Source organism: Hypanus sabinus, chromosome 11 (assembly GCF_030144855.1).
Source record: "Hypanus sabinus isolate sHypSab1 chromosome 11, sHypSab1.hap1, whole genome shotgun sequence".
In the NCBI taxonomy this organism is placed as follows: domain Eukaryota; kingdom Metazoa; phylum Chordata; class Chondrichthyes; order Myliobatiformes; family Dasyatidae; genus Hypanus; species Hypanus sabinus.
The window spans coordinates 77,036,196-77,061,820 of NC_082716.1; the positions used below are offsets into that span (position 1 = coordinate 77,036,196).

Here is a 25,625-nt window from a genome sequence, read left to right on the forward strand (position 1 = left end):
TAGTCCCACCTACCCGCACTCAGCCCATAACCCTCCACTCCTTTCCTGTCCATGTACCTATCCAATTTTACCTTAAATGACACAACTGAACTGGCCTCTACTACTTCTACAGGAAGCTCATTCCACACAGCTATCACTCTCTGAGTAAAGAAATACCCCCTCGTGTTTCCCTTTTTAATGATATTTTATTTTAATGATAAAATGCCAGTCATCATCTGAGAAAGATATCTCACTTCATATATAACCATATAACAATTGCAGCACGGAAATAGGCCATCCCCTTCTAGTCCATGCTGAACGCTTACTCTCACCTAGTCCCACTGATCTGCACTCAGCCCATAACCATTCCTTTACTGTCCATATACCTATCCAATTTTACTTTAAATGACAATACCGAACCTGCCTCTACCACTTCTACTGGAAGCTCGTTCTACACAGCTACCACTCTCTGAGTAAAGAAATTCCCCCTCGTGTTACCCCTAAACTTTTGCCCCCTCTCAACTCATGTCCTCTTGTTTGAATCTCCCCTACTCTCAATGGAAAAAGCCTATCAACATCAACTCTATCTATCCCCTTCATAATTTTAAATACCTCTATCAAGTCCCCCCTCAACCTTCTACGCTCCAAAGAATAAAGGCCTAACTTGTTCAACCTATAAAGGCCTACCGTAATTTGTTCTACCTCAGTAAAAGTAGTCATGACACTGAAGTCAGCTTGTCACTTTCTGGTTTACATTTCTCAGAGATATCAATCTTGCCCCAGTTTGCAATAAAGTCTGTCTCCAGGCAATGAATGGGATCTGTTTTTTTTTACAGATGTCCATTAAGTTGGAAAATACACAAAAGTCACTTGGTATTGTAAGTGTACCTCCACATCAATGCAATAAATGGCATCTAAATACATAAGATTGCTAAGAAAGAACAATCACTAAACGTGAAGAGAGGAAACCAGTTCTGCCATTTGAATGTAATAATAAGTTGGGAATTATTTTGCATCTATGGATGTTCATAAGCCAGGTATTTGTAACCATGAGGAGGCCTGCTGAGTCAGAGGTTTGAGTGTTAAAACCTCAGAACAGAAACTAACAAAAGATCGTGGCTGACAAATATCCACCATTTGAGTTAAATGTCAAGCCAATGTTAGCCCTCACTGCTACAGTGGAAGATTGCTTGGCAGCACTGGAGGAAGAGCAGGGCAGTGTTTCCCACTATCCTGGTCAACATACAGTATACCTGATAACGACTATCAATAAAATAGTCTTTCCTTTTATTTATATCATTTCCAATCATGTGATTTTTCTGTGCTTAATTTTCCTGTTGATTTCCCTTGATTCAAATTATTAATTTCACTTTAAGTGGATGTGATTTAGGATGTCTTTAGGGTGATGGAAGGTGGTCCACATACATTAACTCCTTCTATTTCTGGTATTCTCAGCTGCTGAATTCCTTAAACTGGTTGTTGTTTGGTTCATGGTCTGCAGGTCTATCTTTCTCAGCCACCAATCTGTCCAGACAGTGTGTACAAGCTAATGGTTAGCTGCTGGCATCGTGAACCAAAATCCCGGCCCACATTCCATGACATTCACCGTGTGCTGCAGGAATCCACCACAGGACCTGGGCTAGAGGAATGAGCTCATTCTGAGGAAGATGTCAGAGGAGCCATGACTTTAAAAAGACCTCTTCACATCTGATTATTAGTGCGCATGCAGCCATTTTAAACTAAGGAGGGTGGAATGAAAGCCACTGTTTCCAGTGCTGGGAGATGGGAGCATATTTGAAGGAAAGAGGATCGAGGATGTGGAAATAATTATTTTTGTAGTAGGAGATGGAAAATATAATGGAAATAATGCAGCACGGGATAAACATCCTTGCCTCTTTGTTCGTTCAGACTTCTGACAATTAAATAGACAAGATTATGAAAGCTGTCCGATATTGGATGAGGAAAGTTTCCTGGTACGGTGCGAGGAGTTGAAAAGACTGGAAGAATAAAATAAATAAATGTACAGTAACATATAAGCAATAGAAAGTCCTCCCTCTGACCCTTTTTACTCTTAAATGATCTAATCGCATTTTTAGTAATACTTCAGGAGGGTTTGTAAATGCTGTTTGAAATAGGAGAGCACAAAATGTTTGATAAATTCATTGATGTTTGTCTTCTGGAATTTTTATTTAGTATTTGTTTCACTTCAAAAACATTGCTTAGGAACTTGGAGAAACAATTTCTAGATTATTTTTAAAAAGAAGCACTTTTTGCTAATTTATAGGGAAAGGCTTGTTTCTGAGCTTTAACATTCAATTTATAATAAGGTTTCTTATGGCTTAATGGCAGATATTACAGAGTCAAAATAAGTCTACTAATGCATGTTGCTCTCTGAGTTATGACCAAGCAGTAAGGATGCTGGTTTAATTTAGATATCAGAATGTTGATTAGCAGACTTTTGTATTGCTATATTAATTTGATTTTTGGATATCTGTATATTGTTTAGATGTTTTCATTTTGAGCGCAGTTATCCAACTGTATGTGGATATTTATGCAAATTTTATTAAATATACATGCAAATATTCTTGGTGCTCTCTGACCAATTACAATCATCTATTAATCATTTATATAAAAGTAAATACAATGTACAATCCTACTCTTTGCTCTTCAAAGATCAAAAAATAATATTTATATGCAAGGAATTGTATTGATCTATCTCATCTGTACATGATTATATTCTGCATCCCCAGTGCTTGATTGCAACTTATGAATCCTTTAAACTGTACTACTAATTTCAGTAATTTATATGTTTTTTAATCCAAGACCCCATTACATTTTGACCACAATTGATTTTTATTGATTATGAGAGTTTCTATTATTTTTATTGTTGCAGCCTTCTTCGGTATTGATTACCATGGTGTTCAAGATTACTTCTTCTTCAAGCATAGTCTTATACATTTACTTTGGTGTCCTTTAGATGATTGTCAGGATTGTTCAGAATAAATACTGATGTGCACCATTGAGAAGCAATAAACAATCCCACAATGAAAAACATGGTGGCATGGGGTACCAGAGGCAACTGGAATATTTTTTTAAGATATAGCCCATCCAACATCTACACACCAGCATTTCTTTAAATATTTCAGCTTTAGAAATTACTTAACAGTATTTTTAGCCAAATTTCAACCTGGCAAATATTACCATTTTTAATTCTCCAAATCACACCTCCGTCTGTACATAGATCCAGAAAGTAAGCCAAACATTCAGTAAACATGGCACAATGTCTACTGGAGATGAGCAGAATTAATGTAGACAGAAGCATCTGAAATGGGCCATCGATGTGAAACATCAACTGTGTTTTCTCTCCATAGACATCTGTTGGTATTGCCAGCCTTTTCGGTTTTATTTTTGATTTCCACCAAGTGCAGTGTCCATCTTGAAAATTTCCACATCTTGTTTTCTATTCCCAATTAAACACTTGATGCCCTTCTCAGCTAACTATACATGCTTTACTTTGTACAAATTGTTCTCCAAAATTCAGAAATAATCATTTTCAGCTATATTATTAAAATACTATTGCTGATATCCATAAGATGATTAGGGTAGCCGCACATATCTAGTAAATTGTTGGAGAAAGTCTTTTTGTTGCTTCCACTTCCCTCTTCCCAAATATTAGCTCAAAAGTAATGCTGGGTTGCGTTGCTTTTAGCTCATAACCACAAGCTGACCAAACCAATACAAAAAGCTTGGGTCAAAATAAAGCTGCCGCATTATTTTTGCAGATACCAGCCTAACTCACAAATTTGATCAGATCCCTGTAGAATTAATTCATTTTGGAGAAATGTGAGGTGAAACATTCTGACAGGAGGAATGAAGAGAGGCTGTGTAGAAACATCTGTTATGCATTAATTACATATTGGTATATCTCTCAAAGTCAGTTACAATGGCACAGCCAGTAGAGTTGCTGCATCGAAGCACCAGAAATCCGGGCCTCAGGTCCTGTCCACATGAAGCTTGTGTTCTTCCTCTGGGTGCTGCACATTCCTCCCACATCTGCAAGAAGAGTGGGTTGCTCATGTAAATTACACTAGGCGTGTAGGTGAATGTTAGAATCTCAGGGCAACTGATGAGTATGTGGGGTGAGTAAAAAGTGAGATTCATGCAGGATTGATGTAAATGGTTGGTTGAAGACTGGCATGAACTTAATGGGCCAACTGGCCTGTTTCTGAGCTGTAACTCTTCATGCCAAAATTTTACTTTTTAATTTTTTTTTCTCAACTCGAGCTGCTAAAAGTTGAGCTACAGGCAAAGCCAAGCACACTCATTTCTCAATTGCAAGGAACTTTTGCACCATTTTAATGGTGTTTAGTGTTGTAGCTTTCTGAAGATTTACATAAATATTGCTGTGTAGGCCTTATTGTTTAGTGCTATTGTGTTGTGACTTTGTAGATACAGGTTTTCCCCGCTATCTGAAAGTAGAGCGTTCCTATAAAACCTTTCGTAAGCTGAAATGGTATAAAGCAAAGAAGCAATTACCATTAATTTATATGGGAAAAATTTTTGAGCGTTCCCAGACCCAAAAAATAACCTACCAAATCATACCAAATAACACATAAAACCTAAAATAACACTAACATATAGTAAAAGCAGGAATTATATGATAAATACACAACCTATATAGAGATAATGCATGTACAGTGTAGTTTCACTTTACCAGAATTGGGAAGATTTAGCCAAAAACTGATTTGTAGAAAAAAATCAGCACGTGCACGGATGTGCACACACCTGCCCGTGCAAGGCTTCACGGTCATGGTAGTCTTTCTCAGGTAAACGCAAGTTTAAAGCGGGCACCTTTATTCGTTAAAGCGAAAATCCTCTTTGGCTTTCTTTCAGTTAGTGAGAACAGGTAATAATGTAGGTCTTTCGTAAAAGCAAAGTGGCATAAAGTGAACTTTCGTAAAGCCGGGGATGCCTGTATCACTATTGGGACAATGTATACCCTGTTCATGATCCATAGTCTTTAAATTTCCCTCTCGTGATTCAGTATATTTCTGGTGTTTTCACTATTGATTTCTTTATGTTATGTGTGCTTGGAAAGACTACATCTATTAAGATGGTTTTGCTTGTTTATCATGCAATATTATATCCAGATGGTTATTATGGATTATCCTGTCTGTAATAATGGATAGTCATAATATAATGTGTAGGACTCCAACTCTAAAATGGGATCAGGTTTGTATTTATAGTAAGGTGTGGTGTCTTTAATGAGTTTATATTTTAAAGCAAGATTTTGGTGAATGATACTTGCCACTTGATTATGCCTGTGTAAGTAAACAGATTGAGCTAAACTGCAGGATCCTGTAATGTATTGGATAGTTTCTGATTTCTCTTAGCATTTTCTACATTTATCGTCTTGAATTTGTTGGTCTTTTGTTATATACTTTGATATTTTTTGTGTTGCCCACCTGGTTCTGTATTGCCAGAAAGAAGCCTTCGTTTCTGGGAAGAGGTGTCCATCTCTGAGCCAGGCATTTGAAACTTCCTTGTCGACATCTAGTCCGCTCAGACCATGGGGATGCCTTCCAAGGAGGGTCATGCTCATCCATTGGATGACTTTTTCTTTAGTGATAATTTCATTTTTCTGGGTTGCACTTTCATTTAAGTTCAGTGGTGTGTACTTCATATCAGAATTGCACATGCTCCTGTGGATTCAGGTCATCAAAGGTTATGGGGAGAATGCAGGAGAATGAGGTTGAGAGGGATAATGAATCAGCCATGATGGCATGGTGGAGCAGACTCGATGGGCTGAATGGCCCAATTCCACTCCTATGGTTTTATATGAATTTGTCTAAAACCTGCTCTCATCCCACAGCTTTTACCCGAGTTGAAAATGTTCCCTATTCCCCTATTCCCTCGCAAAACATAGAAATATCAAAGAATTTTCCAACGTGACCTGAAAAATACTATTGACATTGTGCAGTAAAGGGCATATTGGCAAGTCAAGGTCAGATTTGAATTTCATCTCAATGTCATTTAATAGTTTAATTGATGGAAGTAAATTTATGAGGGATAACTCACTATAACCCATTTTACACAATTACGCCAAATTCAGATCTACACCGCTGGGTGAAACGCATTTTTACTCTCTCAGCAAGATGGAGGAAATAATTTCTACTTTGCATGTTAACCATGCTTCATTTTCAGGAATTAAGAGAATATGCAGTTCCCTTTTTATTTTTGTTTTGGAGTTATTTATTACAAGTTGGTCTCTTTTACAAATGCACTTCAGTGAAAAAATCATCCAAAAAAACTGAAACCTAACAGGAGGAAAAGAAAGCAGCTCACAAACTACAACTAGATCAGATCAAATATACAACTTAATGGTTTCAAAAGAAATATAATATTTGAGATATACTGTGCAAACTGTTACAGAAAATGGAAAAAAATGGGCTGCATAAGTAAGCCATGAATTTTGTTGATATAACCATGGACAATGTTAGAGGAAATATTGTTGGCAAATTTGCTAACAATTATATACAATTATTAACAATTAACAATGTACCATGTACAATTAACAATTATTTATATATTTCTCATTGTAATTTAGATTTATGTTTTTCACTGTACTGCTACCACAAAACAACAAATTTCATGACATATGCCAGTGATTTCAATTCTAATCCAACTGAAATATAAGTCGGAAAAGAAGTTGTAAGGAAGATGCAAAATCTGCAATGATGTAAGTAGGTTAAATATTTTACCAAAAATTTGGCAAATGCAGTATAATGTGGGGAAATGTAAACCTGCCAGCTAGGGTAAGAAAATGGGAAAGAAGAATATTGTTTAAATGGACAGAAACAACAAAGAGTAGTGGTACAAGGAGACATTGATGTTTTCATGCATGAAACATGGAGAGTTGCAAGACGTCCAGCTATGATCTCCGTCCGGAAAGCCACTTCATGCGCAAAGTGGCAATTCGGACTAAACTTGAAGCAACGAAGGATGCTTGACAGTTGTGGCAGGACTTGAATACTATCACCAACACCTCTTACGAAGTTAAACCAAGTGACAAAGGCGACAAGGGCTTTGCTTCCAAATGAGCTCAGTGACTTCTATGCTCGCTTTGACCCTCAAAATATGGGGGATTGATCATTAATTTGCCTACTGTTGCAACAGGTCCACAACAGATACCATCTCATTGGCCCTTCACTCATCCCTGGATATCTGGACAGCAAAGAATCATACATCAGAATACTCTATATTGACTACAACTCAACATTCAATACTATTAACCCCATTAACTAATCAATAAGGTCCAAGACCTTGGCCTCAATACCTCCTTGTGCAACTGGATCATGGATTTCCTCACTTCAGAACCCAGTCAGTTCAAATTGGTAGCAACATCTCTTCCATAATCTCCATCAACACAGGTGCACCACAAGCTGTGTACTTACCCCCCTGCTCTATTTGCTTTAAACTTATGACTGTGGCTAAGCAAAGCTCCATTGCTATATTCAAGTTTGCTGATGACACCACTGTCGTAGGCTGAATCAAAGGTGGTGATGAATCAGCATATCGGCGGAAGATTGAAAACCTGGCTGAACAGTGCCATAACAACAACCTCTCACACAATATCAGCAAGACCAAGGAGCTGATTAAACTTCAAGAGAAGGAAAGCAGAGGTCCATTAGCCAGTCCTCACCAGAGGATCAGTGGTGGAGAGGGTTAGCAACTTTAAATTCCTAAATGTTATTATTTCAGAGGACCTGGCCTGGGCCGAGCACGTAAGCGCAATTATGAATAAAGCATGGCAACACCTCTACTTTCTTAGGAGTTCGCAAAGATTCAGCATGTCATCTAAAACTTTAACAAACCTCTATAGATGTTTAATGGAGAGTTTATTGACTGGCTGCATAACAGCCTGGTATGGAAACGCGAATGCCCATGAACAGAAAATCCTAAAATAAAGTAGTGGATGTGGCCCAGTCCATCACTGGTAGAACTGTCCTAGCCACTGAGCACATCTATTTGAAACACTGTCGCAGGAAAGCAGCATCCATTGTCAGGGATCCCCACCACCCAGGAAATGCTCTCTTCTCACTGCTGCCATTAGGAAGAAGGTACAGGACCTTCAAGACTCACACCACTAGGTTTAAGAACAGTTACAAACCTCAACCAGCAGGTTCTTGAATGAAAAGGGATAACTTCACTCAACTTCATTTGCCCAATCAGTGAAACATTCCCACAACCAATGGACTCACTTTCAAGACGACTTCTTATGTTCTTGATATTTATTCCTTATTTATTATTATTTTTTTCTTTTGTATATGCATAATTTGTTGCTTCTGCACACTGGTTGAATGCCCAACTTGAGCAGTCTTTCATGAACTCTGTTATTGTTATTATTCTATCGGCTTATTGAGTATGCCCACAAGAAAATGAACCTCAGGGTTGCATTTAGTGACTTTGATAATAAATTTACTTTGAACTTTGGTGAGCAAGCAGGTAAGCAAGAAATTAGGAAAGCAAGTTTGATTTTCTTTGCCAGGTGGATGGAGTTAAAAGGTAGAGCTTATTGCAACTCTGTATTGTGTTGGTAAGACTGGAATCCCAGATACAATTCTGGTCACCATGCCTAATAATGATTGCATTGGAAGCAATTAATAGAAGGTATTATTCTTGGAAAGAAGGGATTTAGGTGGTTATGAAGAAAAGTTGCCCCTATAATTCACAGTTTGAAGGATTAGATGTGATCTTAATGAATCATGGTGGATTCTAAGGAGGTTTGCAAAGGTAAATGTTTTGCAAGCCTCCTTGATCATGCTTCCCCTTGTGGAGGAATCTAAAGGTATGAAACATTGCTTCAGGATGAAATGTTCTAGAAAGAGGTGAGTGGAAGTTGCTCCTCCCACAGGATCATGAAGCTTTGGAAATTCAGTTCCCTAAGCAGCGGTGAAGGCTGAGTCATTGAACGTATTAAAGCACGTATTAAAGTGGGCAGGTCTGTAGGCGATGAGGCATGAACCTGAAACCAAGGCCAAAATTGGACCAGGAAAGACCTTATTCAATGAAGAAGCAGGCTGAGGGGGCCAGTTAGGCTATCCCTACTCCTCTTTCTTAAGTTCATAGTATAATTCAAAACTTAAACTTAAGTAACCAGATCGATGAGTAATCTCACTTTAAACTGAAGTAATTGTAGCGGTTGGACCATTATATGCTGAGTGAGATCTAATTTCTGAAATTCCCTCCTTTGTGCCTCTCAATTTAGCCATAGGAGAAGACTAAAAACTTCTCCCTCAGCTATACTAATGCCTGGTGTTATTGCTCATGACAAGTATTGTACAGTAACTATTCTTGTGATGAGTCTTTGTACATTTTACTGTATTAAAGATATTATTAAATGAACCTGGTTGTAGTTGATGAGCTTCTCTTTATGTGCTATCAAATTCAAAAGAAGAATGAGTGAAACATGTGTAAGAGGACATAAAGACCTCGTCAATCCTCTGCTTAGATATAAATAAGTAATCACATAAATTATATATTGAGCTATCAAAAATTAATTCCTGTGTCAATATTCCAGAGAAGAAATTTTGACTAATTCTCACCATATTAAAGAAAGTTATTGCTGAATGAATTCATGAGTGACCATAAAATGACAATTAGCTTAACTATCAATATACTTATTTGGAAATCAAATTGCAGAAATGTTAGGCAAGTAAAGAAACATATACATACACATGTTAGGTGTACTGTATGTAGTTTAATCCAGGTAAGTTTGAGATGTTGCACTTTGAAAGATTAAATAAAAAGGAGAAGTTAATGTCAGAATCCTTAACAGCATCGATTTACAGAGGGATATTGGGATCCAAGTCACAAACAAGAGAAAATCGGCAGATGCTAGAAACCTGCGCAACACACACAAAATACTGGAGGAACTCAGCAGGCCAGGCAGCAACTATGGAAAAAAAACATTTTGTGTGTGTTGTTTGGGATACAAGTCCATAGCTCTCTGAAAGTGGTTGAACAAGTAGATAGAGTGGTAAAGGTGGCATTTGGCATGATTGCCTTTGTTAGTAGAGGCACTGAGTTCAGCAGTCAGTGAATTTATGTTGCACCTTTATAAAACTCTGGTAAAGCCGTATCTGGAGTAACGCATTCAGTTCTATTGCCCAGTTATAGGAAGGAATTTGTGGCTTAAGGGAGGATGCAGAAATTATTTACTAGGATCTTACCTGTTTTTTCTGGATTGGAGACCTATTATATGTTTATAAAGTTGTGACAGGAATAAATAGCCAGTATCTTTTCTCCAGGGTCAAATGCTTAATACTAAAGGGCATGTATTTAAGGTGAGGGGGGGGCAAGTTTATAGGAGATGTGTGGGGAAGTTTATTTATGCAGATTGCTGGGTGCTGGAATGCACTGAAAGCATAGTTGTGGAGGTAGATAGGATTGAAGTGTTTACAAGGCTCTTGATAGGCACATGAACATTCAGAAAATAGGATATGGACCATTTGCAAGGCAGAAGAGATTAGATGTCATGAGCTTAATTAGTTCTGTGCAGTATCATAGGCTAAAGGAACTGTTCTGTGTTCTATGTTCAAAATAAAAGTTAAAATAGTAGAAGTCAGCTGAAGAATAACAGGACATTATCCAGATAGCAACATTCTTTGGCATGCACATAAGTATTTCACCAAAGGTACTTTTGCGAACACTTTAGACTCAAAAGATGAGTGTAAGGTAAGCTGTTACAAAGACCCAAAGAATCTGAAAAGGGATACAGACATGTTATGGCGGTGACAAAATGTACTGATTTACAGATACTGTAAAGAAAGTGTGGCGTTAAAAAGTACTCAGACCCGGAGGGGGAGTGCGGTAGAAAATTCTTTACTATACAATATCATGGAGAGCCCAGACTCCTAAAAGCGGAGCCCTGCAGCCCTGCCCAACAGAAGATTACATTCATATTTATATCCCAAGCATACGTGACAAAAAGCACTTAAACCTGAAGAAACTCCAGCAATTCTACCGAATAGCGAAGTAGCAAAGATATATTCTCACGTTTTACTTAAATGTTAGTTATCAAAAAATATATCAGGCAAGCTGAGTCAACCGCAGACATATGAAAATTCTCCGAACAAGGAAGTACAGATAGTTATTTTTATATCTCGGTTGCGAGGCACATTTCAGCCACACAGAGTACATTAGTTACAGATAAATGATTGTAGACTTTGAATTCACATTTTAAAACAAATGATCAGCCCTTCAGTGCCCATTACAATGTAAGGCCTTGATATTTTCTTCCGCAGAAAGAAATGTAACATTGTGCAGTTTGACAAAGAGAAGAAAAACTGGTAAATGGAAATTACAGAGGTATCTTGCTTTGTTGGTTCATGAGATGCAGAAGGTAAACATGCAGGCAAATAAGAAATCAAATGTTATGTTTGCATTATTGCAAAACAGTCAGAGAATAAAATGAAGGGAATTTTGTGAGACTGTATTTTTTGGTCTACATCAAAAAACTATACTAGCCTTTGAAGGAATACAATTTGGATTCACTTGGCCAGTTTCAAAAGATAAGAGGGTTTGAACAGGACTGGTCCTTGCTCACTTGAGTTTATAAGTATATGAAGTGATCTCATTGAGACTTTGATAGCTTGATCGTACGGGTATAAAAAACTAGTGAATTTAGTACAAGAACAGACCCAGAATAAGGAGCCAACAATTTAGGAGTGGGAAAATGCTCAATGAAATGTGTAGATTTGTCATTAAAACACAACAAAGCACAATCCTGTGTAGTTCAGAAACTCTTTATACTTTGGTTTTGTTGTAAGTACAAAGTGAACCAAGAGGAAAAGACAAGAATAAAGAATTTGAACTATGTGAAGAGATTTAAAGAGCTTTTTATTTTGCATCTTTGGAGTTCTCTACCTCAAAACAATGGCTATACAGTTACAAAATGTTAAGTTGATAGGTATTTGAAAATATTGAAAGAATCGAAGGATATAAAGATCATTAGGGGATGTGTATGACACTGGATCAGTCATGACTTTGCTCAATGGCAGAGTTTGTTGCAGCATATATTGTTTTGATATAAATTATAATATGTAGATTTAATTTCAGACTAACAGCCCTGATGATTTAAATTAAATCTAGGCAAGTGTAGTGAAATGACATTATACCAGTCCAGGAGGGACTAAGATCTCTACACCAGTCCCCATCATTTTTAAGCATTTTTTAAATTTTAAATTTGGCTGGTGAACACATCAGGTGAGCTGATATGGGTTTTTTTAGGGCCGTGAGACATTTTGAAAAAGCAGCACAGATGCTGAAATGAGCTAACTGGGGGTGGTTGGTGGCACACCTAGGAGCAGAAGTAAATAATGGACATCATTCAAGTTTGGCTAACAAACTACAGATAACAATCGTGTCATATATATATGACAAAGCAATAATCATATTTAACTAGGAGTTTTACTACCTCCCATTGACATAAATGGCAATACCATTACCATTGCCCAACATTTCCATCAATAATCCATGGATCACCAACAATCAGAAGCTTCAGCTTGGAACACCCGTTTCTGCTGCAACTGCTAAAGGAGATCAGAGGCTCAGTATTCACTTCAAACACTTGAGTCTCTCCATGACCTAATATGACAAAATAAGTTAGTCTACTTGACTCCATCTCTTACCCTAAGCGTGTACTCCACTAGCAGTGCACTGTGAATATAGTCATTGTCATCTACAATGCACTCTAACTCACTGTATCTTTGGCCAAACTTCCCAAAGCTAAAACCTCGACCACCAGGTGTGCGGGTAATGCCACCGCCATCAAGCTCCCTTCTGAATCAAATTCCATCCTAAAATAGAAATAAGTTTCTTGCTTCTGGAGTTCTGGGTCTTGGTCAAGGTTTAATCAACACAGTCTGTGGATTGGACTCTATAATTCAGGTTATGCTGTGTTTTTGGTATCCGTTTGCTTAATTTTTTATTGCTACTTTGGGCGATTTTGACCCATCACCCTTGTTGTAGTCCCACCCAATCTCAGTGGAAACAGCCTGCTTGCACTTACCCTGTCTATACCCCTCATAATTTTGTATACCTTTAGCAAATCTCCCCTCAATCTTCTATGTTCCTATCGAGAAGCGGAGGAGTTCACACAAAAACTCCCAACTACTCACTAATTACACATAGAGATTTCCAAGCGTAATGGATTAAAGATGAAGACAGAGACAGTGACTGGAAGTGATGGACATTTAAGGATGATACAGGGGAGAAAAGCAAAATTTCAGAAATACTAATTGAGAATAGTATTTTTTTCTTCATATATATACTTTTTTATGTTGCAGGGGGGCTGGGGAGCTTTGGATTGATTACTACGGGATTCACGTGTGTAATCATGGCGATTGCCATGATCCGTACAACAGAGGGGGGTAATGTTGTGTTCTTTTTTTTCACAACATTGGTAAGGGGGTATTTTGTTTCTTTCTTTATACTCTATTTTTCTTCTATCTTTCTGCCTGGATGATCGGTGGGGACACACATAGCAACATGGAGAATTTTAAAAAGAGTTCCCAACATACCACAAAATTTGAAAGATTAGGTATTATTATAGATTGGAGTAACATAATTAAAAATAATGACTAATTTGCTGAATTTTTAAAGTTTTAATGTTAATGGGTTTAATGGACCAGTGAAAAGAAAAAGAATTTTAACATACATTAAAAAAATGAAAACAGATATAGCTTTTTTACAAGAAACACATTTAACAGAGATAGAACATCAGAAATTAAAAAGAGACTGGGTTGGAAATGTTATTGCAGCTTCATTTAATTCAAAGGCAAGAGGAGTTGCAATTTTGGTTAATAAAAAATTTACCAATTAAAATACAAAACATATTAATTGATTCGGCAGGGAGATATGTAATTATACATTGTCAACTTTTTTCAGAACTATGGACTCTTATGAATATTTATGCACCAAAGGAAAATGATGTAAAATTTATACAAGAGGTCTTTTTGAATTTCGCTAAGGCACAAAATATTAATAGGTGGAGATTTTAACTTTTGTCTAGATCCAGTTTTAGATAGATCAACAAAGGTTGTCACAAAATCAAAAGTAGCAAAATTAACTCTATCATTGATGAAAGACTTAAATTTGATTGATATATGGAGAAGAATTAATCCAAAAGAAAGAGATTATTCATTTTTTTGTTCAAATAGACATAAAACATATTCAAGGATAGATTTTTTTCCTATTATTAATGAATATTCAAGATAGAGTGAAGAATATGGAATATAAAGTGAGAATATTGTCAGATCATTCTCCTTTGATAATGACAATGATAATGATAGATAAAGAGGAATCAATTTATAGATGGAGATTTAATTCAATATTACTAAAACATCAAGATTTTTGTGATTTTACGAAAAAGCAGATTCAGTTCTTTTTAGATACAACTTCACATTCAGTTGATGATAAATTTATATTGTGGGAAGCAATGAAGGCATATTTGAGAGGTCAGATAATAAGTTATACTTCTAAGATTAAGAAGGAATATATGATAGAAAAATTGGAAAAAGAGATTACAAAATTAGAAAAAGAATCTCAGAAATATGACAGAAGTAAAACGAAGACAACTTATTAATAAGAAGTTACAATATAATACACCAGACATATCAAACAGAAAAAGCAATTATGAGAACTAAACAGAGATATTATGAACTAGGTGAAAGATCACATAAGGTCCTTGCATGGCAGTTAACAACAGACCAGACTTCTGAAACGATAAATGCAATTCGAACAAGAGTAAATAAAATTACTTATAAACCTTTAGAAATTAACGAAATTTTCAAGAATTTTTATTCTGAATTGTATAAATCAGAATCACAAAATGATAATGTCAAAATAGAAAGGTTTTTATCACAAATAACTCTTCCAAAATTAAATACGGAAGAACAGAAGGGATTACATATGCCTTTTACATTAAAAGAGGTCGAAGAAGCTCTAGGATCATTTCAAAGTAATAAATCTCCAGGAGAAGATGGTTTTCCACTTGAATTTTATAAAAAGTTTAAAGATTTATTAATTCCTCCTTTTATGGAGTTAATACATCAAGTGGAAAGAACGCATAAACTTCCAGAATCTTTTTCGACAGCTATTTTAATAGTATTGCCAAAAAAGAGAGATCTTTTAAAGCCAACATCATATAGACCTATTTCTTTATTAAACACTGATTATAAAATAATAGCAAAAATCTTATCTAACAGATTATCTAAATACTTACCAAAATTAATACATATGGATCAAACAGGATTTATTAAAAATAGACAATCGGCAGATAATGTAACTCGGTTATTTAGTATAATTCATTTGGCACAAAAGCGGGAGGAAATGAGTGTGGCAGTTGCTTTAAATGCAGAAAAAGCATTTGATGGATTGGAATGGGATTTTTTATTTAAGGTATTGGAAAAATATGGATTAGGAGTATCTTTTATAAAATGGATTAAAACCTTAAATACTAATCCCAAAGCTAAAGTAGTGACAAATGGTTAAATTTCAACACCATTTCAGATAACAAGGTCAACTAGGCAAGGTTGTCCATTATCACCTGCTTTATTTGTGTTGGCGATAGAACCATTAGCTGAATTAATTAGAATGGACCCAGATATTAAGGGTTTCAGAGTTAATCAGGAAGAATACAAGATTAACTTATTTGCTGATGATGTTCAGCTTTATTTAACAAACCCATTGCACTCGTTGCGTAAATTATCCTATAGATTAGAAGAATATGGGAAAATATCAGGTTACAAAATAAATTGGGATAAAAGTGAAATTTTACCTCTTACTAAAGGAGATTATAGTCAATGTTGATTAATAACTCAATTTAGATGGCCAGCAAATGGTATAAGATATTTAGGTATAAGAGTTAATAATGATATAAAGAACTTATACAAATTAAATTACTTACCATTATTGAAAAAAATTCAAGAAGATCTTGATAAATGGATAGTATTACCAATAACATTAGTAGGTAGAATAAATACCATAAAAATGATTATATTCCCTAGACTACAATACTTATTTCAATCACTACCAATACAACTACCCCAGAGGTTTTTTCAAGAGTTAAATAAATATGTGAGGAAGTTTCTTTAGAAAGGTAAGATGTCAAGAATATCATTGGAAAAATTGACATGGAAATTTGATCTAGGAGGGTTACAACTTCCAAATTTTAGGAATTATTATAAAGCAAATCAACTTAGATTTATTGCATCTTTTTTTGAGAAAGATAGACTGACATGGATTAGAATAGAACTAGATAAAATAGGAGAAAATACACCATAAGATTTTATATATAAATGGGAATCTAAATGGATATGGGAAAAGAAAGAATCTCATATATTAAAACATTTGATTGACTTATGGAATAAGATAAATGTTGATGATAAGACAAAGAAATCTTTATTAGCAAAGAGATCTTTAATTCAAAATAGACTTATTCCTTTTACAATGGATAATCAACTTCTATATAATTGGTTTCAAAAAGGGATTAGATATATAGGAGATTGTTTTGAAGGAGGTATATTAATGTCATTTGATCAATTAAAGAATAAATATGAAGTATCAAACAACACTCTTTTTTGTTACTTCCAATTAAGGGCTTATTTAAGAGAAAAATTAGGTCAAACAATGCTATTGCCAAAATCTAATGAAATAGAAACTTTAATTCAAAAAGGAAAAACTAAAAAATTTATTTCTTGTATGTATAGCTTGATTCAAAAACAGGCAATTAAACAAGGAGTCCATAAGTCAAGACAAAAATGGGAAAGTGACTTGAATATTAAAATTGAAGAAATAAATTGGTCAAGACTATGTCTTGATAGTATGACAAATACAATAAATGTCCGGTTAAGATTAGTGCAATATAATTTTTTACATCAATTATATATTACACCACAAAAAATAAATAAATTAAATCCAAATTTATCTGATCAGTGTTTCCGATGTAACCAAGAAATCGGTACTTTTTTACATTCTACTTGGTCTTGTTCTAAAATTCAACCTTTTTGGAAAAATTTAAGAGTTTTATTGGAACAAATTATTGGAACACAACTTCCACATAATCCAATATTATTTTTATTAGGTGATATTGAAGGGATAAAATCAAAACCCAAATTGAATAAATAGCAGAAAGAATTTATAAAAATTGCACTGGCAGTAGCCAAAAAGGCTATTGCAGTTACTTGGAAATCGGATGCATACTTAAGTATAGATTGTTGGAAGAATGAAATTTCCAACTGTATTCCACTTGAAAATTACTTATAATTTAAGAGATAAATATGAAACATTTTTGAAAATTTGGTGCCCTTATTTACAAAAGACAGGATTAAATATATAGGTACTCCAAAGATAAAATAATTGGTTATTTGGGGAAATAAATAAATATATATACTAAAGTTATTACGAACTCCATGGAGCATGTGGGGATCTTCCAATATTGAGGCACTCTTTCTTTCTTTCTTTCTTACTTTCTTTTTTTTCTATAGGGACATTAGGGAGGAGGGGCTAAGGGGAGGAGGGAAGGGTATATTTTTTTTCTTTCTGTAATTATTTGAAAACTCAATTAAAAAAGATTTTTTTTTAAAAATCTTCTATGTTCCAAGTGATAAAGTCCTAACCTATTTAATTGTTCCTTATATTTTAGCTCTTTCAGACATGGCAGCATCCTTGCTAATTTTCTCTGTACTCTTTTAACCTTATTTACAGTGCATGTTTCATGTAGGTAGGTGACCAAAACTGCGCACAGTATTTCAAATTAGATCTCACCAACATCATATACAATTTCAACATAACGTCCCATCTCCTATACGCAATACTTAGATTTTGGTATATTGGCCTTCATAAGTCAATCTTTACAACCTGTGACACCACTTTCGATGAATTATGGACCTGTACTCCCAGATCCCTTTGTTCTTCTACACTCCTCAATCCCCTGCCATTCACTGTGTATAACCTATCCTGGTAGGTCTTACCTCACACTTGTCTCCATCTGCCATTTTCCAGCTGGTCCAGATCCTGCTGCAAGCCATGAGAGCCTTCTTCATTGTCCATTACAATCCCAATCTTCATATCATCCATAAATTTGCTGACACAGTTAACTACTTTATCATCCAGATCATTGATATAGGTGACAAACAACGGCAGACCCAGCACCGATCCTTGCAGTCCACCACTAGTCACAGGGCTCCAGTCAGAGAGGCAAGACTTAAGCCAAGACTGTCCTAGTTAAGTTCATCAGCTAGGAGGAATCTTCATGCCGTGCCTTCTCTAAATTTTACTCAGCATGACTAATGGGATCACCTGCTAACTTACTAAACTGATGATACAGGCAGATTTTAACCATTCCCAAAAGTAGTGTCTGCCATGCCTGGACCTATGCTGTTAACCTGTAACCCTAAAGCAGATATAGCTACTTAGCAAAAAGCAACTAAACAGAGCAAAAAAGATAGACTGAAAAAAGCAGAAAGAGGTGGTAAAGTTTAGGTAATGACTCCCAGGAAACTGAAGGCATTAACAGTAGTTGTTACAGTCCAAAGATCAATTTCAATGCAGACATAAGAACACACAGATCACAAAAATCCTGAGACGACAGTGGGAGACAGGATCTTCATTACATCATCAATGCCATCCAGCAACCATTTAAACAACAGGCAGATACCACCGTGAGACAGGTAGGTTAACAATTTCAATCCATCTGCAAACACTTGGAGCACCCCATCTCTTCAATCCTAATTGCACAGGAGAAAATAATAGTTGTATTATCATCTATCCATCCATTACTTTGTAGATCTTACCATATGTCAAACCCGAGTTAGGTTTGATGCTCCATGATGCAACATGCCATCAAACAGTCTTGTTCTACCCCTGTATTTTCACCTTTCTATGCTGCTGTCAACTAGTTCATTTGGATGTCGTTTAGTCTCAATCAGTGGGGTGCATATCCAATTCTGAAGGCCTTTTATCTGGAGGATGATGGTAAGGGTACTTTGAATCTTTGAATCCTTTATGCCAGGGAAATTTCCTGGAACTTTGTATCAATTTGCAGAAACGTGTTCATTATGTGGAGTGCAGTAGTTCAAGAAAGCAACATGTCACTGCTTTCTCAAGATCAGTTTGGGTACACATTGTGTTTGTCTTGCCCTCAAATGCCCTTAGGCAATGAATGAATGAAGTACATATTTTATGTATATGGATTAATATTTTGGGTATCCTTAAAAAGAGGTCATGGATAGCCTGTGGGGCTCCAAATTGTCAGTGATGATTATGGCCAATCTTATCAGTTATTTTCATATTTCTGTTCAGTTCCTTGTGAGGCGGAGGAGGGGGAAAAAGGGATTGATGAATATGTCCTGAGATCAGTTGTAATGCTATAGTAATACACTGAAAATTTATTCATAACATGTTTAAAATCTCATGTTGCAGTTTTAAAAAATTCAGTGTGCCCCTTTTATTGTAAATATTGTGGACTGTGAAATTCAAAGTCTGTCATCGACAGAACAGTAATGAAGAGGAATCAGTACCTTTATCATCTCATAAGAATGTAAGAAAATAGGAATGGAAATAAGGCATTTGAATCCTCAAGCCTTCCCTTACATTCAATGTGATTATGGTTATTTTACCCCAGTTCTCATTTCCTCCTTTCAGCCAGTTCCCTACAGTCCCACTTCTCTGATATTTTAAAAATTTATCAGCTTGCTTTTTAAATACCCTGACTGATTTATCTTCCACTGTCCCCTGTGGTACCTACCTCCAGAGACCACCACCCTCTACAAGAAGTTCCTGAGCCTCTGTTTTAAATAATCATCCCTCAATCTTAGAACTGTCCCCTTGTTCAAGATTCTCCTACTGGAGGAAGCAGCTTGACATTTATCCTATACGGTTCCTTCAATAGGTTTCAAAGGTACATTTAATGTCAGAGAAATGTATACAATATACATCCTGAAATTCTTTTTCAGTCTGTTATGTTTCAGAAAGTTTACCCCTCATACTACCAAAATCCAAAGAACAAGGATTTCATTTCTTTATTTGCTTGTGATAGGACAATTTTCTCATCCCAGGAATTATTCTAGTGTATCTCTTTTAAGTGACTCCAATGTCAGTATACTGTCTCCAACTCTGCACACAGTACACACAGTCCCACTGTAACCTGTACAATTGAGAGCCAGGTTTGATTGCTTTTTTGCCCCTTGAACATGATCCCACTAAGGAGCACCCAGGCCATTGTCTCCCATGCCATCACCAACCTTATTAACTCTGGGAATCTCCCATCCATTGCCACCGTCATTGTTCCCTCATCCCAAACCTCCCATTTCTACCTCCTACCCAAGATCCACAAACCTGCCTGTCCAGGTAGACCCATTGTCTCAGCTTGCTCCTACCCCAATGAACTCATATCTACATACCTCACCTCAGTTTTATCCCCCATGGTTCAGTCCCTTCCTACCTACATCCATGGCACCTCACATGTTCTTGATCTTTCCAACAATTTCAAGTTCCCTGGCCCCATGCATCTTATTTTCACTCTGGATGTCCAGTCTGTATATACCTCCATCCCCCACCAGGAAAGCCTCAATGTTTCTTTCTGGACACCAAACTCAACCAATTCCCCTCCACTACCACTCTCCTTCATCTGGCAGAACTTGTCCTCACTCTCAATAGTTTCTCCTTTGGCTCCTCCCACTTCAAATAAAAGATGTCGCCATAGGTACTCGCATGGGTCCTAACTATGTCTGCCTTTTTGTTGGCTATGTGGATTAGTCTATGTTTCAAGCAGACATTGGTGTCATTCTCCAAGTTTTCTACACTACATCGATTACTGCATTGGTGCTGCTTCCTGCACCCATGCGGAGCTAGCTGACTTCAATCAACTTTGCCTCCAACTTCCACCCTGCCCTCAAATTTACCTGGTCCATTTCCGACACCTCCCTCCCCTTTCTCCTTCAGTCTCTGTCTCTGGAGACAGTTTATCTACTGATGTCTATGATAATCCCACTGATTCTCACAGCTATCTGGACCATACCTCTTCCCACACTGTAACTTGAAAAACTGCCATCCCCTTCTCTCAATTCTTCCGTCTCCGCCACATCTGCTCTGAGGATGAGGCTTTTCATTCCAGAATGAAGAAGATGTTCTCCTCCTTTAAAGAAAAGGGCTTCCCTTACTCCACAGCCAATGCTGCCCTCAACCGCATCTCTTCCATTTCGTGCACATCTGCCCTCACCCCATCTTTCCACCACCCCACCAAGGACAGCATCCTCTTGTCCTCACCTTCCACTGCGCCAACTTCCACGTCCAGCACATAATTCTCCGTAATTTCCACCATCTCCAATGGGATCCCACCACTAAGCACATCTTCCCCTCACCTCCACTTTCTATTTTCTGCAGGGATCACGCCCTAAGTGACTCCTTTGTCCATTCATCCCTCCCCACTGATCTCCCTCCTGGCACTTATCCTTGCAAACGAACAAGTGCTACACCTGCCCCTACACCTCCTCTGTCACTACCATTCAGGGTCCCAAACAGTTCTTCTAGCTGAGGCAATACTTCACCTGTGAGTCTGTTGGGGTCATGTACTGTATCTGGTGCTCCCGGTGTGGCTCCTGTATATTAGTAAGACCCAACGTAGATTAGACCACTTCGCCAAGCATCTAAACTTCGTCTGCCAGAAAAAGTGGGATCTCCCAGTGGCCACCCATTTAAATTCCACTTCCCATTCCCATTCCGATATGACATCTGCTTGATGAGGCCACTCTCGGGTTGAAAGAACAATACCTTATATTCCATCTGGGCAGTGTAACACCCTGGAAAAGGTTTCACTGCTAATGTAATGGTCTTTGTGTAGAAGCAGTGTTTGGGTTGTGGTTAGAGATAACGGGTGCTTTGGAATGTGAGATGTCCAATGACAGTTGCCAGACACAAGGGTGATCTGGGTCTTTTGTTTGGCGGGAGAGGAAGAGAAGATGTCGGAGCAGAACCATGGTCTGACGAAGGCCGGGAGGACTGAAGGAGGATCGGCGGGGGAAACCATGAACTCCAACTTGAGCATATTCGAATGTTTCATTAAAATGGGCCCTTTTCTGTTTTTTAAACTTTTTCTTCACTAATCCTGTAGTCGAATTAAGAATTATAAAGCTAAATCATTTAATTGTATGCAGTACATTGTCTGTTATTTCGTGGACAAATCACGCAGCGTCCACATAACCAGGAGGGTTTTGGGGTGGACTCACATCTCAATCTCACCCTTTTGGAAGGACCAGAGATTGTCTTCCCTGGACTTGTGCAGCCAACAAAGCCTGAGTGTTACAGTAGCCTCCAACCCGATGGCATGAACATCGATTTCTTGAACTTCCTGTAATGTCCCCCCATTTCAATATTCCCCCATTCCCATTTCCCCCTCTCACCTTATCACCCTACCTGCCCATCACCTCCCTCGGATGCTCCTCCTCCTTTTCTTTCTTCCATGACCTGCTCTCCTCTCCTAACAGATTATCTATTCTCCAGCCCTGTATCTCTTTCATCAATCAACTTCCTAGCTTTTTACTTCACCACATACCCTCACCTTGTGTTTCTCCCTCCCTTCCCCCACCTTTTAATTCCACTCCTCATCTTTTTTCCACAAGTCCCGCTGAAGGGTCTCAGCCCAAAACATCGACTGCACTCTTTTCCCTAGATGCTGCCTGGCCTGCTGAGTTCCTCCAGCACTTTGTGTGCGTTCATTCCTCATCTGCAGCTTTCTCCATTTAGATAATATCCTGTCTTTGGATTTCTCTTACTGATGTATACGGCCTCACACTTTCCTACAAAAAACATCATTTGCCAAAATTTTGTCCATTCACTCAATCTATCCATATCAAGTTGCATTATCCAAATATCCTGACGGCAACATAATTACCCATCTACCTTTAACATATCAGCAAACTTGGATGCTACTGCTTCAAGTCATTAAGATAAATCTTTAACAAACATTGATAAGCCATCTACTCTATTCTAGACTACTGCTATTCAAAGCAAACAACTGCATTGGGCAACATTCTTTTTAAGTGACATTTAAGGGATGATTTCTTGTTGAAAATGGTATGAATTTTGCAGATTAATTGCTCAAGAAAGGAACAAAGAAAATCATCTAATTTTGGCATAAGACCATAAGATATAGGAGCAAAATTAGGGCACTTGGCCCACAGAGTTTGCTCCGCTATTTCATCCTGGCTGATTCAACTTTCCTCTCAGCTTCAATCTCCTGCCTTCTCCCCATATCCCTTCATTCCCTGACTAATCAAGAATCTACAAACTTCTGCCTTAAATATACATAAAAACATGTCCTCCACGGCTGCCTGTGACAAAGATTTCCACAAATTCACCACTCTCTGGCTAAAGAAATTCTTCCCCATCGCCAGTCTAAAAGGATGCCCCGCTATTCTGAGGCTCTGTTCTCTGGTCTCAGACTTTCCCACCAAAGGGAACATCTCCACATCCACTCTCTTAAGGCCTTTCAACATTCAATTGGTTTCAATGAGGTCACCTCTTATTTTCCTAAATTCCAGTAAGTACAGGCCTACAGCCATCAAACACTCTTCATTCACAAGCCATTCAATCCTGGAATCATTTTCGTGAAACTTCTTTGAACCCTCTCCAGTTTTAGCACATTCTTTTGGAGATAAGAGCCCTAAACCGTTCACAATACTCCAAATGAGGCCTCATCAGTGCTTTATAAAGTCTTAACATTACATCCTTGCTTTTATAGTCTAGTCCTCTTGATATGAATGCTAAAATGGTTTTTGCCTTCCTCATCACAGGCTCAACCTTCAAATTAACATTTAGAATCCTGCACAAGGACTCCCAAGACCATTTGCATTTCAGTTTTTTGTATTTTCTCTCCATTTTGAAAATAGTCAACCCTTTACCTTCTTCTACCAACACTACTTCCCAACACTGTATTCCATCTGCCATTTCTTTGCCCATTCTTCTAATCTGTCTAAGTTCTTCTGTAACCTCTCTACTTCCTCAGAACTACCTTCCCCTCCACCCATCTTCATCTCATCTTCAAACCTGGCAAAAAAACCATCAACCCCATCACCCAAATCATTCACATATAACATAAAAAGAATCAGTCCCAACACAAACCTCTATGGAACATCACTCATCACCAGCAGTCAGCTAGAAAAGGCTCCCTTTATTCCCACTCTTTGCCTGCTGCCGTTCAGCCACTGCTTTATCCATGCTAGAATTTTTCCTGTAATACCATGGACTCATAGCTTGTTAAGCAGCCTCATCTATGGCACCTTGATGAAGACATTCTGAAAATCCAAGTGCACAAGATCAACTGATTCTCCTTTGTCTATCCTGCTTGTTGTTTCTCCAAAGAATTCCAACAGACTTGTCAAGCAAGATTTTCCCTTGAGGAACCACGCTGACTACTGCCTATTTTATCATGTGCCTCCAAGTACCGAGACCTCATCCTTAATAATCAACTCCAACATCCTCCCAACCACAGAGGGTAGTGTAACTGGCCTACAGTTTGCTTTCTACTGCCTTCTTAAAGAGTGGAGTGACATTTGCAATTTTCCAGTCCTCAGGAACCATTCCTGAATCTAGTGATTCTTGAAAGATCATTACCCATGCCTTAACAATCTCTTCAGCCACCTTTTTCAGAACTCTGGGGTGTAGACTATCTGATCCAGGTGACGTAATTACCTTCATGCCTTTCAATTTCCAAAGAACCTTCTCTCTAGTAATGGTAACTTCACATACCTCATAACCTCCGATACCTGAAACTTCCACCAAATTGCTAGTGAAGACGGATGCAAAATACTTATTCAGTTTGTCTGCCATTTCCTTGACCATTTCCTTACTACTTCTCCAGCATCATTTTCCAGAATCTAATATTCATTCTCAATTCTCTTATACACTTTATGTACCTGAAGAAAATTTTGGTATCCTCTTTACTATTGTCCAGCTTAGTTTTGTATGTCGTTTTTACTATCTTAATGACTTTTCTGTTGGTTTTTAAATACTTTCCAATCCTCTAACTTCCCATTAATTTTTGCTCTGTTATATGCCCTCTCTCTGGCTTTGACTTCTGTTGTCAACCATAGTTATGTCATCTTTCCTTTGGAATACTTTTTCATCTTTGGATGTATATATCCTGTGTCTTCAGAATTGCTTCCAGAAATTCCAGCCACGCTGCTCTGCCATCGCCCTACCAGTGTTCTTTTCCAATTTTGAATTTGATCATATTATGAACATTTGCTCCGAAGGGTTCTTTTACCAATTCTGGTTCATTGCACAAACCCAATCCAGACTTTGGGCTGTGGGAGGAAACCGGAGGAGCCGGAGAAAACCCACTCATTCTCGGGGAGGACGCCGGGACTGAACTCCGAATTCCGACGCCGTAATAAAGCCGTGCTAACCACTACGTTACCGCATGCCGGTATGGTACGGCTACCACCCTACCCCATGCAAAGAGTTCATCAAGGCAGTTCACTGCCACCTTCTAAATGACAACGGGGGTGGGATTAAAAAAAATATATATATATTTTAAAAACAGCCATTGAGTGTACGTTTCGATCTCCCTGCCAAATCTACTC

The 25,625-nt window shown here is 37.5% G+C and overlaps 1 protein-coding gene and 1 long non-coding RNA gene across 4 annotated transcripts in view; one reads left to right on the top strand and one right to left on the bottom strand.

Annotated features, from left to right (window-relative positions):
• ddr2a (discoidin domain receptor tyrosine kinase 2a) overlaps window positions 1-3,913 on the top strand; it is a 158,463-nt gene extending 154,550 nt beyond the window's left edge. For all 3 annotated transcript variants that reach the window (XM_059984746.1, XM_059984747.1, XM_059984748.1), the window contains one exon: window positions 1,481-3,913. In XM_059984746.1, coding sequence (XP_059840729.1) covers window positions 1,481-1,630 — 150 coding nt within the window. In that variant the 3' untranslated portion in view covers window positions 1,631-3,913. The remainder of the gene's footprint in view (window positions 1-1,480) is intronic.
• Window positions 3,914-3,997: 84 nt separating this feature from the next.
• Window positions 3,998-25,548, bottom strand: LOC132402134 (uncharacterized). The gene is made up of 3 exons (XR_009514812.1): window positions 24,957-25,548; window positions 18,015-18,770; window positions 3,998-4,032 (listed from the first exon to the last, which is right to left on the bottom strand). It is a non-coding gene; the product is annotated as an uncharacterized LOC132402134 (long non-coding RNA).
• Window positions 25,549-25,625: the final 77 nt, after the last annotated feature.